Source organism: Oryx dammah, unplaced genomic scaffold (genome assembly GCF_014754425.2).
Source record: "Oryx dammah isolate SB20612 unplaced genomic scaffold, SCBI_Odam_1.1 HiC_scaffold_14, whole genome shotgun sequence".
Taxonomy (NCBI): Eukaryota; Metazoa; Chordata; class Mammalia; order Artiodactyla; family Bovidae; genus Oryx; species Oryx dammah.
The window spans coordinates 29,311,854-29,328,426 of NW_024070198.1; the positions used below are offsets into that span (position 1 = coordinate 29,311,854).

General features: G+C 48.2%; 1 protein-coding gene across 4 annotated transcripts in view; it reads right to left on the reverse strand.

The window, feature by feature from the left end:
* Positions 1–16,573, reverse strand: part of XPNPEP1 (X-prolyl aminopeptidase 1) — a 50,251-nt gene that overhangs the window by 17,305 nt on the left and 16,373 nt on the right. For all 4 annotated transcript variants that reach the window (XM_040254395.1, XM_040254397.1, XM_040254396.1 and 1 more), the window contains 6 exons: positions 10,181–10,244; positions 8,671–8,775; positions 5,014–5,106; positions 4,619–4,762; positions 2,822–2,917; positions 637–718 (listed from right to left, as the gene is read on the reverse strand). In XM_040254395.1, coding sequence (XP_040110329.1) covers positions 637–718; positions 2,822–2,917; positions 4,619–4,762; positions 5,014–5,106; positions 8,671–8,775; positions 10,181–10,244 — 584 coding nt within the window. The remainder of the gene's footprint in view (positions 1–636; positions 719–2,821; positions 2,918–4,618; positions 4,763–5,013; positions 5,107–8,670; positions 8,776–10,180; positions 10,245–16,573) is intronic.

The following is a 16,573-nucleotide window of genomic DNA, read 5'->3' on the forward strand; positions in this document are numbered from 1 at the left end:
GAGTGCCCACTATGCATTGGAATCCCCAACTCTAACCCAGGACCCTGTCTGCCTCATTCACCCCAACACCTAGTGGAGACTCTAGCACATAATAGGCACTCAGTAAACATATCTGAATGCAGAAAGCCACTCAAACAAGAAAAGCAACGGCAAGAAGGCCGCAAGCAGCAGTTTAAAAGATAATTCAACAAGGCACGACTCAGGGGTTTTTCCTGCATCACTTCTGACTTTCAGAATGATGGGGTCTATTTGCATTGTGGACCCAGGACTGTGTATAACAAAGCCCATATCCCTCTCTGCCTTGGCTGTGAGGAGTCCAATGTGCGGCCTAAACAAGTCTTTGCAGCAGGAATTCTATGAACTAAGCTTACTCTCCCTGGTTTTGTTCTGATGTCCTTGACACTTATTTTTTTTATCTTCTAGTACTACCAATAATTTTCAGGATTATAAGAGAGGCAGGATATAAATTAATAACTATTGTTAAGGAAGGCAGAAGGGAAGGGGAGGCAGGAAAGGGCAGGAGAAAAGCAGGACCCTGGCGCACATCAGGCCGAGACCAGTGGGCCCGGGCCAGGGTGGTGGACTGGGGCTCCAAGGAGCTGTGGGGAAGACTTCAGGTGCGGGGCCAACACTCACATGATCGTCTCTAGTCCTAAGATTGCATAGGAGAAAAATACAGGATTGTGCTCTACGTCTGATCCTCGGAGATTGAATAGCCCTGGAAAAAAAAAAAAATTCCTGTCATCCGCCCGACTGCGAGTTAAGGGGCAGCTGGGAGGATGCCGAGAGCGCTTCCACTGGCCGGGAAGGGCCGGCTAGACCTCTCAGAGAGGCCGGGAGCCTCCCTTCCCTGTCTCGCCTCTGAGCTGCAGTTGCGCATATCCACCAAACGAGGGCACCAGAACTGTGTCTTTCGCTGCCACATCACCATCCCGGGAAGGGAATGGAAAGAGTTATTAGAACACCCGAGAATGCCCTCCAGACAAAGAGTTGAAATGGTCCACCCAGCGGTGACCCGCCAGGCCTGGCCTTGCCGCAGAAAAACCTCTGGCACTCCCAAGTACAAGGGCGGGAGCCAAGCACTCGCTCCCTTCTGAGGCAAAGAGACTGAGGGTAGAAAAACGGAGACCCACCCACCAGGGAGGCCAGATGAGGCCCTCTGTGTAAGGGTCAGGAGCCCCGGGGAGGCGGAGCTTCCCAGCAGAGGAACAAAAGCAGTGAGTCAGTGGGGCTCTGGGCCCATGAATGAAACCCGAGCTGGCGGCCCACCCGGAGCCTCGGCTGGGTGGAGGACCTGCATGGCCAGAGTCAGGGCCCTGGCGAGGTCACTGCGCGCTGGAGAAACTCGAGGGACCGGTGCTGAGCACAGCTCTCATCCCGGGGCCTCCCGCAGCCTAACACTTGCTCTCCTGAGAATCAGAGTGCAAAAAAGACCCTGGTATCAAACGCACTGCCTCTATTTTAAAACCATGGCTTCTTCAAGTACAGCATGGAGGCAACATGTTTTACCCATCAAACTCAACTAGCATTCTTTTTAAATGATAGTACCTGGGGTTGGTGAGAGTGTAGCAAGAGGGGTGTATTCATACATGCTGTGCAACCTCTCTGGCAGGTACATGGCATAAGGTCAAAGGCCCTACCCTTCAGCCCATAACACCACCTCCAAAGTCAACCAAAAGCTGAAAGAAAATTATCAGAAACTAAGACACAGATTGTGATGCACCAAGACTTTGATGGCAGTCCTGTAACACAATCATGAGAAAATGCAGAAATAACTCAAAGGTCATCCTGAGAGGAATGGTTAAGTAAATTGCACTATAACCATATGATGGGATATTTAATATTCACTTAAAATTATGTTTATATATGCTTAGAGTAAATACAGTGGAAAAAAATCAAGTTACAAAATTATATATGCACAGAAATGTTAACTGATTCTGTGCAAGAAGATTATAGGTGACTTTTTTTTTCTACTTGCTCTGCACTTCCCAGATTTTCCACAATGAAAACAGGGGATATTTAAATAATCAAGGGGAGAGATTAGCTTCATGTCATTTTCTGTGATGTTGATGTTGTTAAGTTAATCAGGGATATAAATCACTGATACATGTGACAAAGTTTGGGGGCTACGCATTAGAGATTGTGCAATAAGCCATCTTTCTCTAGCGAGAAAATAAAAAGATAAAGCAGTGCCTCTTCTCAGGTACCTTGGGTCAAATCCAGTCAGAAAACAGAAAAAGAAGGTTCAACCTTATTCATTCAGGTTCTAGAAGGCATTGAACAATTCCATGAGGATAGTTGAAGATCTAAAGATTAAAAAACTGCTATTGTACCAAAAGGTTTGGTGAACTTTCTGCTCCTAAGTTTTCTGAAGTAGAAATATTTCTAGAACAGCCTCATTGTGAAGAATCTGGGAAATACAGAAGTATAAAGAAAAAAATATCTCCTGTGAGCTCACTTCCATACCTATAGAGACAAACGAATGTTAACAGACACAAAAAGTGTGGAGAAAGCACCCCTCCTCGGAGCTGTCACAGTACTGAGCAGCCTGGCCAGAGGGGGACACCACCACGGATTTAGCATCAGCGCCTGGCTGTAATACTGCTCCAGACCAGCCACACTCTCCTCCCCAATGCCCGGTAATTCTCCATCCAAAATAATCCCTTCTCCATCCCACTTGGCATGCCATATACCCACTGGTGATGGTCTTTTGCTTATTCTCTGACCACTCAGAAAACTGAATTCTGTGAACACATAGATTCCCAGAGAACCAACTGAGAGACTGGGTAACACGCCCCAACAGTGAGACCAAAGCACTCACACGCAATCTCATCCAGGGCAGTGACCACAAACCACACGACGTTCCTCTCAGCCATTTTCAACCGAAGGTCTGCAACCTTGTCCTTCCAGGAGATGCCTGCAAGAAAAAACACACTTGCCACTCCAGCCCCTGGTCTGGTCCCGGGGACTGTTGAGAGCCAAGTGAAAGAACCCATTCCAAACATTCACCAGCACCACATCCCAGGGAGCATGTTATCTGAGCGGACAGAATGCCTGGATACCAATCCCATACAAGAAAAGTCACTCCGTCTAAGCTAGTTGACTGTCCAGAGCCTGGACTGCCTCACAACAAAATTAATCCATTTGTTCATCCAGCAAGTGTCTATGGAACCTCTCTCCTGCCCGGGCATCAATATCTGCAGATGCTTTGCTGGTCATGGCAGTTACAGTTCTGAGCTACACGCAGTCCCTGCCCTCATGGGGCTTACAATCTGGAAGGGAAGACAGATAATTAAACCAGCAATTAGTTACACTTCTGTATAAAGACTGCTGCCATAGAGGAGGCACAGGGAGCTTCGAGAAGACACTAACCAGCAGAGAGAACTCACCGAATCTTCAGAGGTCAGGCAAATGTCACCCTCCATCTTACATTTCTAGAGCCTCAAGACCTGCCTTTCAGTGCTAAGATCTAGGAATTCTCCACAGCCTGTTTCAGTGTGACTACCACTTCCAAACCACACATGCACTGTCAGACACAGCCAGCGACTCCCTGCTACTCCTGTGGGCCCCAGAGAAGCTCACCCCACTACCACCCCCACCACCTGACATGAGACAGAACTTGGGCCTCACAGTACAGCCACCTATGAACAGGGCAGGCATCTGTCTCATGCACGCAGCCCCTGGCAGTGCCCTGCTCATGGTAGGCACTCACGTGTCTGCTGACCCAAAGTCTCACCAGCCAAACCTGCTCTCCCTGCTCTGTAAAGAACAGGGCAGAGCCTTTCCTTCCGTTCAACAGAATCCAAAGCATGCTGATGGACAATGTTTAGCTGACCCAGGGCCCTTCACTCCTCACTCCCCCTCCCCAGTCTGCAATACCCTCTGGTGAGAGTGTCACAAGGAAGCAAGCAGACTGGGGGTGTCCCCACAACCAAACGTTGCTGTGAAGATCAGCTCGGGAATTCTGCTTAAAACTTGGCTGAGAGTCTGCATTGTAATGCTTTCTTCCCAGGACCCTCTGGGCAATGTGCCTGCATTCCAGACATCCCCGCTCCACTTCTCCTCTGCTGTTTCTACAGCAAGATTCACTCCCCTCTGCCCCACCTCCAGGCCTTTCCCTCTGCACTCCTCACTCTTCCATAAATCCACACTTTCATCTCCCACAGACTGTTAACAGAACTTGCTCCTCACTCACCACTATCACGCAAGCCAAAGAAACCCACCCACTCCCCAAAGCCTCTAGGGCAGAGGACAGAGAGAGGGCAGGGGGCCTGGGAAGGTAACCTACAAGAGCTGGCAGAAGAAAAGGACATGGAATCTAGAAACCTCTAGGCTCTGTGTCCAATATCAGACATGTGAGAGGGGCAGTGAGCAACTGAGTGGTAAAAAAAAAAGCTATCTCTGCAGCACCCATGGGTCTGCCCAGAGGAGCTCTGCGAGAGTAAACTATGCCCAAGCAGGTGCCAGCAGTGGAAACAAACTGAACTCCTGCTACACCCAATGTGCCACGTGCCAGAGCGGGGCCAAATCCTCCCATTGGCTCAATGACCTGGCTCCAGAGGACTTCAAGTGAAGGGGATGATGGCCAGGGCCTGCTGGGCACAGCCATGGTTCTGACCTGTGTAATCCAGGCCCAGTGTGATGAGCGGTTTGCAGGGACGCTCAGGGCGATCTGTCCAGATCTTGTCCACAAGGTTGTCCTTGACAGGAATGAGGTGGTGGCCAGCACTTCTCAGAACCTTGGCCATCTTCTTCCAGTAATCTGAGGAGAAATACTGGTGATCTAGCTGTGAACTGAACACTCTCTATAGGCAGCAGGGCTCTGAGAGCCTGGCACCTTCTGACAGGCAATCCTGCGGCCCTCTGCTAACTCCTCCTCACCGTGACCTCCGCTGTGACCTCATGTCATGCTGAGGCCCCAAAGGTTCCACCACCCACAAGCAAACGAGGAGGGTGGGGAGGCATCTAGAACCCCAGGCCTCACCCAAGCTGGCAGCGACTTGGCTTACTCACCTGTAGGAATGATCAGTGGGTCTACACCAACCCTGGATCCTTCAGGAAGTACACTCACCAGCCAGTCTTCCTGAGTTGGTGTGTCCTTCAGACCTACAGAGGGAAGAACTGATGAGAAACAACTCCCAGGGAGCCTGAGCTACTATCCTACCCAGAAGGGTGCAATTCACCAATAGCATGAGAACAGGGTCTTTATGAAGCACCTTCTTTAAAGAGGATTGACAGCACTTGGAAAATCTGAACTTGTCTTCATCCTGGAAGGCTAGAAGAGTTAGATGCTATAAAAGGAAAGCATAAAGTAAGATGGTATATAAGGGAAGGGTGAGACAGAAGAAAGAAGAAGCAGGATTTTCCCTGCTGCTGCTGCTGCTGCTAAGTCGCTTCAGTCGTGTCTAACTCTGTGCGACCCCATAGACGGCAGCCCGCCAGGCTCCGCCATCCCTGGGATTCTCCAGGCAAGAACACTGGAGTGGGTTGCCATTTCCTGCTCCAATGCATAAAAGTGAAAAGTGAAAAGTGAGTCATGTCCAACTCTCAGCGACCCCATGGACTGCAGCTTACCAGGCTCCTCCATCCAAGGGATTTTCCAGGCAAGAGTACTGGAGTGGGGTGCCATTGCCTTCTCCAGGATTTTCCCTAGACCCCTGGTAAAAGGCATCTTGGGAATCACTGCAACACAAGATGCATGATGTCATCCTGAAGATCATCTCATCAGCCTTCTGTGACTCCCCCACTAATCGTGATGAGAGCGTGAGTGGTGAGATGGTGCAGGCAGGAGCTCAGAGTCTCCCTTACGTCCCACCCCAGGTTAGGCAAACACACGTGCAGGGCTCTCACCTCACCTGGAGGGCATCACTGCAGAGGAAAGGCCCTGCCAGACGATCAGCCTGACTGGAGGGCTGAGCTCAAGTCTCAACAGCAGAAACCTATCCAAAGAGTGTAAGAGGAGCACACAGGAACCCAACATTGTGTCCTTAACTGGCTCCCTGGGCTTCCCAATTACCAACAGCACGCAGCCCTTTCCGTTTCTAAGAGGCTAGTCATAGGACACCAAGTAAGTGTCACAAAAGGAACTAAAATTATTTTGATATCCCAGTTTTTCTTTAATCCAACCCAGTATATCCTGTACGTTTCAGATATATACATTTTCATCAGATTTTTGCTAAACAATTAACAAACATTTCGATAAAATATCAAAGAGTGAAAGTTCTCATATTCCAAAACAGTACTGACTTTTACTACCTTCCCTAAGTACTGATAACCACATAATGGACGTTCAAAGGTTTATAAAGAAATGAGCTCATGAATCTCAGTTCTAAAAGCCTGCCTAGAAACTGTCACTGAGTGATTTTCCTATCTGATTCTTTCCTATTTTTTTCCTCAAACCACTAAACAAGCCAATTATTAAGGAAGTTTCTTGAATGCCCCTAGTATAACTCACAGAGTGAAGTCATATCATCTCCTAGCAGACAGATGTTGGGCAAAACCCCAGGGATCAATCACTCCCCAGCCACACCCACCAGAACCTCCCTACACAGGAGAGCCAGTGAGGAGGTGGGCTGCAGGCAGAGGCTAGAGCCGGCTTGGAGGGAAGAAAGACTCCTCCCCCAGGGCTGGTCTAGGGAAGAAGCAGATAGTATTCACTCCTTTGACACTCTGACCCCCAAAGCACTGACATCTCTAACAGCTGGAGTTTAGGCCCCAAAGAGAGATGCTCACATCCCGGGAGCACACTAAATGAGACCCTGGGGTGCAAGCAGAAAGTATCAGAACTTCCATTTGTACTTCTTAAAAATTAAGATATTAAACTTTGCTTGTATCTGAAATACACATGGACATAGCACATGCATCTAACATATAAAAAAATATACATATATGCTAAGGGCGCATGAACCAGCAACAGAGAGGCATGTAATCAAATAGTATAAAGGCCTAGAGGCCTATCCACTTCTAACAGCCACACAATCCCAAAGGCCTGTGCTTGTGTGTGTGAGAGAGAATGCAACTGGGACAACACCAATCTGCAGTGTTGCTGTTTCTATAGTTTAAAAGAATTTTGAGAAACCCACGTTTAAAATAAATCCATTGCCAGGATGAAAACATTCTTAATTCCTCCTTAAGCCAAACATTTATACATGTATATGGAGAGTGTGTGGAGCATGAAGGTGCGCACGCACGCACACACACACACACACACACACCCTCAGTAAAATAGATCCTGGGGTCAACTCAACTCAGTATCAACAGCCCTCTGTTCCCTGAACTGTGAGTCTGGTAACAACCCGATTTCCTCATAACTTCCAACAACAAACAAGAAACATCAGGGATTTGGCCTTTTCTCCTCTTCCTCACTCAGCCCTGGCAGCTGCTTTCCCCTCCTTCTATTGTCCAAGTTCAAAATGCAGCAGGTTGTACCTTTGTACAATCACTAAAACCATATTTCGAAAGACTACTCTGATGACAAGGAAAAATATAGCATGCAATTAAATGAAAACCCATGTACACACACACATATTATTATCCAATAAACACTGAGCTCCATGCTTTCCATATATTATTTCTTTAATCCTCACCATTTTATGGTACTATAACATTCTACTTTATAGATGAGGAAACTGAAGATGAAGTAACTTGCCCAAGAAAGCTGCAGACCCATGCTCTTGCCCTGTGGCTAAGCTGCCAGAAGTGAGTCAGGATCCTCAGAGGGATTCGTAGCTCGGCTGCCAGGGGCTCCTTACCTTTACCTCATTTGAAATCATGAGGCAGCAGAGAGCAGTGGGAAGGCCCCAGGGCATGAGTCAAAGGCACAGGGTCCTCTCTGGCCCTCAGCTACTCCTCACTGAAACGAGCCAGGGCCTTCCAAAATTGAATGCATGATGGTTTGTATATAGAAGCCTGTCACTCTCTTGTTCTTCCTTGTACCATGAACTGGACTGTTTCCCCTCAAAATTCATACACTGAAACCCTAGCTCACAATGCAACCTGTTTGGAGACAGGGGCTTAGGAGATACTGAAGGTTAAATGAAGTCATAGGGTAGAATTCTAATCCAGTAGGATTGGTAGCCTTCTAAGAAGAGGAAGAGAGAGAGAGAACCATGTAAGGATAAGTGAGAAGGTGGCTGTCTGCATCCCAGGAAGACAGCTCTCACCAGAGCCTGACCACACTGGCACCCTCATTTCAGACTTCCAGCCACTAGCCATGAAAAATTAAATTTCTGTTGAAAAAAAATTTTTCCCAAAAAAACTTTAGACTTTTAGATTTCCAGCCACCAGCCATGAAAAGATAAATTTCCATTGAAAACAATTTCTCCCCCCAAAACTTTAGACTTTTTACTTTGTATTGGGGTATAGCTGCAGTCCATGGGGTCACAAAGAGTTGGGTACGACTGGGCAACTGAACAACAACAGCCGATTAACAATGTTTTGGTAGCTTCAGGTGAAGAGGGAAGGTACTCAGCCATACATATACACGTATCCCTTCTCTAAATTTCTGCTGTTTGAGCCACCCCATCTACGGTAGTTTGTTACTAAGACACCTTGGATTCTAAAAGGGGTCCCTGACCCCATAAAAGGGTTAAGATTCACAAGCCCTGAGGAGTTCCAGGGTCTCCTCCCGAGTCGACCAGCTAAACTTAAGATGGCTTTGCATCTACACACCCATCTTCATGAGCGTCCAGTTGCTGTCCATTTGCTTGGCAGCCTGGAGAAAGTAGCGCCCGTCAGTCCACATGGCCGCGTGTTCTTCTGTGACGATGGCTGTGCCTGGAGGAGGGGAGCAAAGGAATGAGAGAGGTTCCTGACAAACACCTAGAAGCTGCCCAAAATGGCAGCAGGCAGGTGAGCATGATGAGAGGCCCCAGACTCCGTGTGGCCCCACCACCAACCCCCACTTTGGCGGGGCAGGTGGGCCTCTGACCCCAAGGAAACCTCCAGGCGAGAGAAGGCGGTACCACTGACAAGCAGTTGTGGGCCAACCGCTGCAAGCAGCAGTCTGGAGGCAGCCTGGGTACTGGTCCCTGCATAGAAAGGACCCCATGTGCACAACGTGAGTCAAGGCCAGGAGAACAGGGGTCTGTGGACAGAGGGCCACAGGGCCTCTAGTCAACAGGAGTGAGCTGGAAATGGTTCCTGCTCAGCAATCACAGCCACCTGCTCCAACAGACACCCCAAGGGAGGTGTTTCGCCTTTCCCAAGAGAGACCACCTGGGTGCTGTGAGCATTCAGGGAGACGCAGGGCGTTTATGTCTCCACCTCTACCTGCCCTCAGCTCCCACAGGCCCAGAAGAACGCAGGGCTTTCAGCAGAGGTGTCAGCCTAAACCAGCTGGAATGTGCCAGCCAACACGTGCACCTACATCAGTGGAAGCAGTGCGCTAATTGCGAGGAGAGGGGCTCCCGTCAAGCCTAGCCACTTAAGAGGATGGGAACTGAAGGGGAAACCCACCCTGAAACTCAAGGGCTCAACAGCTCTTGGAAAAGTAATGCAGGGCGCCAGAGTAGCTCAACATTAATCTTTATTATTCGAGTTGAAAGGGAAAAGGGGGAAACCAAGAGTTAAGCGCTTAGAGAATTACAGGGGACCAAAAAGCTAAGGAAGGGGTCCTGAGGATGCCATTCGTGTCTCATTTCTTATCTGCAGTGCCAGTTACACAGGGGTACTCATGATATACTTATCTGTGTGTATGTTATATTTAATAAAAAGTTCAACAATATTTTTTTTGGCTGTACTGGCTCTTCATTGTGGCAGGCAGGCTCAAGAGCCTGCAGGCTTCCCTAGTTGCAGCAGGAGGGTTTGGCTGCCCCAGGCATCTGGGATCTTAATTCCCCCACCAGGGATCAAACATGCATCCCCTGCTTTGAAGGCGAATTCTTTTCCACTAGATAACCAGGGAAGTCCCCCAAGACTGTTTTTAAAATAAAATTTTTTGACTTGAAAAGCAAAGAGTCATTTAAAAGAAGCATCATTAACACATGAGAGAAGAGAGTCACTAAAACGTAAGCTTAGGAGCTACAGGCACCGGGACCATGCCCCCTCTGCAGAGGGTCAATGGGAACATCTGGTCTGTATTTTCTTTCTGGTTCTGTATCACAGACTGAAACTGGGTCCAGTTATTTTAGGGAGGTGAACACAAGTACCACAAGAACAAAGAGAGAATTTAGTGACTCACCTGCAGAGCCATCAAATCCAGAGACAAAGGCGCGCCGACAATCACACGGAGCAATGTACTCACTCTGGAAAACAGAGAGGTCAAGGAAGTGGACCTTGATCAGTCACAGCCCAGCAGAACCACAGAGGCTGGCAAAAGCTGGGCACCTGCCTTCAAGGAACTGACAATCTAGCTGAAAAGGCAAGCTGAACATTAAAAAAAAAAAAAAAAAATTAGTGCACGCTACAGGCAACCCTAATTAAGGACTAAAAGGGCTGCTCCCTTGAGCCTCAATTTTTTCACCTGGAAAACAAAGCAAGAGAAATAGATCAAAACTGCTCTTTCCTCGCTGAGATCTTACTCAAAAAACAATCTGATAGCCTTCTCCCTTCCTTGCCACTGACATTTAGGCATCTGTTATTTTTCTGAAAAGCCTAAATTTCTGTTTTATGTGCCAATAACTCTCTAACTTAACTCTCTTTAGCTATCAGCTTATTTCTGAACTTCCTGTCTGTATCCCCCATCCAAGGCAGTGTCACCAATCTCTCCCACGCAGACCCTGTCCCTTCCTGTTAGGGAACAAATGCTTCCTCCAACCCAGAAGGCTTCAGCAAAATAACATGTCATGTTCAACTCCAGGTCCTCCCCAGCCTCTGAATGGAATGGGATCAGGGAGAAAAAAGTAAGAGGTTCCATTCCTGGGGACAGGGTACGAGGCCACAGTGTGTACTTTTGTGCCAGTGAGGCCCAGAGACTCAAGGAACTTGTCCAAAATCACACAGCTCAAAAGTAGCAGAGTCAGGATTTGAACCTGGGCAGTCAGCTCCAGAGCTCAACTCAAGCCCTATGCCACACTGCCCCCTAAACACATCATCTTGCATCCTCAAAATGATTCTCCGGGATAAGACCAATAGCAAATTAGAAAACTGAGGTTCAAAGAGAGAATCTTTAAGTAACTAACAGGTCAGCAGCAGGGCCAGGATCTGACCTGCTTGAGCCCAGAGCTGCTGTTCCTCCTCCTGTCAGCGGGTTGTTCCTGAGCTGAAGGACCTGGCAGGGTTCAGAAGGCTTAGGATAGGGTGGTCCAGGGGCTAAGATTCTGTGCTTCCAATGGAGGCGGCTCAGGTTTGATCCCTAGTGGGAGAACTAAGATCCCCAAAGGTGCAGCCAACTCAGGATAGAGAAGGAGGGCGGGGGTAGGCAGTGGCTGGACCCGAGGGCATTTTGGGACAATCAACACAACATAGGGGAAAAACTGGCTCCCAGGTTTCATTCCTGCCACATGGATGAAAGCCTCCCCTTTCACCAAGGCAGTCAGAATTGCAGCCTCAGACCAGTCACAAGACCGCGACCCACAGAGATACTGGAAGGGCCAGAGAATCACAATGGTGGCATGAAGAAGCTCTGTGATCTCTGAGCCACAGCTGCCCTCCGGCAGGCCCAGTTACGTGCTCGGTGGTGCACCTCTCCCGCTCTCTCAGCCTCAGTCCTCATTTCTACAACAGGTCGTTTCAGATGGTTGACTGCAACGGCAAGCAAATGTTTGATCCCCAAAACACAAAGGAACATTGACCAGATAGCACTAAGCACACAGAAAGAAATGGCCACCAGCATCACTGATGAACTGTAGAGCCCTTTGTTTATTAACCCAGCAATTATTGAGTGCGAGACTGAAAAAAATTTAAAAAGGCCAAGATGGGAGAGTGGGTTCCCACCCTTCTCCAAGTTGTGTTGTAAGGAACAGCAAGTACATGTTCCACACAACTCACCAGAAACCCGAGAGAGCTGCACATACACAGAGAAGAGATGATACTAATGTCTGCTTCCTGAGTGCTGAAAAAAGCATCTGAGAGGCTGGGAAAACTAAACTCTTGTGCTAACAGTCACAGCACAGAAGAGAGAAGACCCGGAGCGGACACGCAAGCGACAAGGAGGTCCCCTTGGCTTGGGGCTCTCCCGCTTGACACACAGTGAGGACTGGAGTGAGGGGCTGGCAGAGAAGAACTGCTGGCCTTGATCTGGCTTAGCCCTGGCACACAGGGCCAACTTAGGGAAGCCTGGAAGGAGGCATGGGGCCCCCCAGGGGTTTACCTAGAGTTTCTCTGAAGAGAGGTGGAATTAACAGCAGGTGGATGTGTTTGGTTTGGGATCAAGATGAGGGCTGGGGTAAGAATGTCTAGACATGACCTAAGTGGTCAACATGCCAGAAAGACATCGCTGACCGAAGCTGTCACCTCCACACCAACAAGGCTAAGCAGACACCAGACAAGCACTGGCCCAGGCCTCCCCCACTTCCCTCAGCCATGAGGCTGGCAAAGCCTGGGAACATTCTCCCTAGAGAGCAGCAAAAGGCCTAAAATAAGCCAAAGCCTTAGTATACTAGGGAAAAGTCTCAAATAAACACAGCCATGGGCTTTTTCTCTAAAACTGTGATGTCTGTCCATCTTTAATACCCCTATCCAAGACTCCCTCATCTCTACCTGGACCACTGCCCCTGCAATCCACTCTTCACACACACAGCGAGCTTTCCAAACTGTGTGTGTGTGTATATATCATATTAGCATGTGTCTATGTGTGTGTCTATATATTAGCATATGTGTGTATCATAATAGCATGTGTGTGTGTATATCATATTAGCATGTGTCTATATGTGTGTGTATCATAATAGCATGTGTGTGTGTGTGTATATGTTATGTTTTTCAAGGGGATGCATGCTTAGCCATGTCTGACTCTTTGTGACCCTATGGACTGTAGCCCACCAGGTTCCTCTGTCCATTGGATTCTCCAGGCAAGAATACTAGAGTGGGTTGCCATTCCCTGCTCCAGCAGATCTTCCTGACCCAGGTATCAAACTCATCTCTCTTGCATCTCCTGCATTGGCAGGCAGATTCTTTACCACTGGCACCACCTGGGAAATCACATCATGTTAGCAGCATACTTACAACCCATCAATGACTTCCCATCACACTTAGAGTAGAATTCAGACCCCAGCACAGTCCTCAAGGCATGACTTCATCAAGCCCTGCTCTCCTCCCAGAACTGTCCTCCTACAAACCACCCATTCATGGCACTCCAGCCACACCACCTGCTTCTTGCTCCTTGCACTTTCCAATCTCATTCCTCCTTCAGGGCCTCTGCATGTGCTCTTCCTTGTGCCTGTAAAAGCCTCCCTCTCATCATGGCGTGGCTAGCTCCTTATATTTCAGGTCAGATGTCTCCTTCACAGAGAAGCTTACTATCCAGCTCCAGGAGCCCCGCAGGCTCTTCTATCTCTCGGTTCAGCACGTGCTCTCCTTCATGACTCTCATGCTGTTACTGTAATTTCCTGCCCAGAATGTAAGCACCAGGGGGTCAGGGTATTTGTCTGTCTTGTTTGTCACTGTCCCTGAACCAGGCACAGGCCCACAACCAATACTTGTGGAATAAGTAAACGAGCAGGAAGAAAGATGAACCCTTCTTCATACTTAAGACTTTAGCCACCTCTTTGAAAATGGAGAAAGAGCTCCAAGGCAAGAAATGGAGGTGGCCTCTAGAAACTGGAGAAGACAAGGAAATGGATTGTCCCCAGAGCCTCCAGAAGTCACCAACCCCTGCTGATTCCAGCTTTCCACAGCTGGAAGATAATAAATGTATGCCACAGTAAGCCACCAAGTTTGCTACAGCAGCAACAGAAAGCTAATGCTTTGTCCAACAGGAAGAAGACCAGAAGGGATTATAACTGGGGTTTCGAACTCATAAGCCCTAGGGTACGGCAGGTAAACTAAAAGAGTAAAGCAGGACAAGGGGCTGCCTTTTCTAGAGAGCAGCTCCTACTCAGCTCTGATTCCTGTCATGCTGCAGTGTGGGCTCACCTTCAGTATTTCAGGAGAGGCTAAACAGATGTATGTTCGTGAGATACCATCCCATTTTTAAATGTTGGCATCTAATTCAAACAATGAAATAACACACAGCCAAATAAAGCATATCAGTAAGCTACAGGAAAAAAAAAAAAAAAACAGAAAGAAAGCCTTAGCCATATCTCATAATCCAGCTCACACTTGCCCCTTTCCACAAGCTTTCTGACCCACCCAGCTTTCAGAGACCTCCCACATCTCTGAATTTCACAGAACCGTCCACATTGGCATTGATCCATGCCCCCCACCTTGGGTGATGATAACAAACAATACTGGCTAAGACTGCCTAGTTGCCAGTAACTATCTTCATTCCTCCTGATTCTAATCTTAACAGCAGCTCTGGAAGGTATCATCCTACCTACCTATAGGTTAAAAAAAAAGAAAAGAAAAGAAAAGAAACAGCAGCTCAGAGAAGTAAATTACCTACTTACCTCCCCAAGACACCACTGCTCTAAAAGCAGAGCTGAGATCTGATCTCAGGTCTGACATTCCAAAGTCCATGCCCTTACCACACTGCCAAGCAACATATTTTATTCTGTATACAGACTGCACATCTGGTCTGCACAACGGGATTATAAACTCTGAGGGAACAAGGATGCCCCCCATTCACCTCTACTTTCATCAACCCCATGACAGATGACTCCCGCACCCAGGAATCAAATCTGTGTTCAAGCCTGGCTCCCGCACTTACTGGCTGGGTAAAGCCTAAGGTTCAATTTTTCATCTGTAAGGCAGGGATGATAAAAACACCTGTGTTTTTATGTGGGAGGGTTGAGGTATGACATAAAGCAACTAGCACATGCTAAGCTTTTGATAAACTACAGCACTTATTATGCACCATATGATGAACTAGACTCTATGGGAAACATAGGAAAATATCTTCTCAGAGTGGACAGTCCAGCAAACAAAATAAGACAGGTGTCAGCGAAACGTCAGCCCTAATCATCAGCACATTAATTATGCTGCTTGTGCAGTAAGGTATCTGCTATAGTTTCAAGCTCAGATGTGCTTTGAATCCTTCAGGCCAAGCTCAGAGGTTAGACCTGGCCCACCAGACAGGTGGAGAAGCAGGAAGGTAACACGGGGAGGGGAGAAAGTTCAAGAAGGCCCAGAAGCAGAGGTCTGTGGCAGGACAGCGAATGATTAGCCTGACTGCTGAGGCAGAACGTTCTAGGGAGTGGCAGCAGAGATTCCTGGAAAGGCAGGCTGAAGACAACGGTCAAGGACCTCAAACACCACACTTAGAGGCTTGAACTTCCTCCTGCAAGTTCTAGATAGAGAATAAAAGTTCAAGAGGGGGTAGTGACGTGACCAGAGCTGGGTTTTAAGAAGAGTGAGCAACACGGACACGTGCAGACTGAAGAGGGCAAGCAAGGCGATGGCTGGGTGCCATGGTGAGCATGACTAAAGTTACGTGAGCCTGTGCGGCCTGACATCTGTACCCCTCACTGGCCCTTCACCTCCATAAGCCATAAGCCTGGCACAATGCCTCAGATATATGAGGTTTTCAAAAAAAATGAAACCGAAAGACTAAATGGCTGTGTGTGCACAGGAAGTCCCCGAGTTCAGACTGTGAACAGAGACGAGAACCACCAAACCCCAAATACTGAGGTAACATCCAGTCCTCAGCATTTTCGTCTTGTTTAAATGGAACCAAGTCAAGGCAACAGGAAAAACACTGAACAGCTGTCCAAAGAGTCAAGGACACCCTTTCCCTACTGAACAGTCACTGAAAGTTGTTGGTTTCCCGTCTAGGATTTCATTTCCCAGACCCCCTTGCAGCTAGGTGGGGTCACGTAACTGGTTCTCACCAATGCAGAGTGGGTGGGAAGTGCTGTCTAGGTCAGGGCAATGCAAGACGGATGTGCCCTCTCCATACTACTCCCCTTCCGCCAGCTGGAATGGTGGCATCATAGGATGGAAAGTGCCTGGATCCCTGAATCACCCCTATTCCTAGTGGAAGAAAGTCACCCACCGACCAGGAGCACCCACTCTGGACTGCCACAGGAACGAAATAAGGCTCTATAGCACCGAGTCATTACAACTTTGAGATGTGTTCCCACAGCAAACATTACTCCAATTAAGACAGTGGCTGAAATCACTGTGGGATAAAAATCACTACCTCCACCCCAGGAGAGAGCCTATTTAAGAAATAAAAAACAGGAAGCCAACTCCGGGAGGAATGAGAGTAGAATCCAAAGAGTCTAGGAAAATCTGATTCATGTCTTCCAGAAGGAGGAACCATAAACACAGCCAAAAACTCAAGTTGGCAGAGTCAGCCCCACCAGAACGTGATCTTTTGACTAAGCTGTGCCCAAAAGCAGAATGAGGGGCCTTACAGAAGGAGAGGATGAAGAGTTCAGATTTCTCAAAGGTGGTGCCAGTGCAGTTCTGGCCCCAGCCAATGATTCTCCTGGTTTGGGGCCAGCGGTGCCCACAAATCCCAACATTTGACTTCAACAGTACATGAAGACTGTAAGAGAGAAAGAACACATCTTTGCAGTAAAAGTCCCTCAGGGCC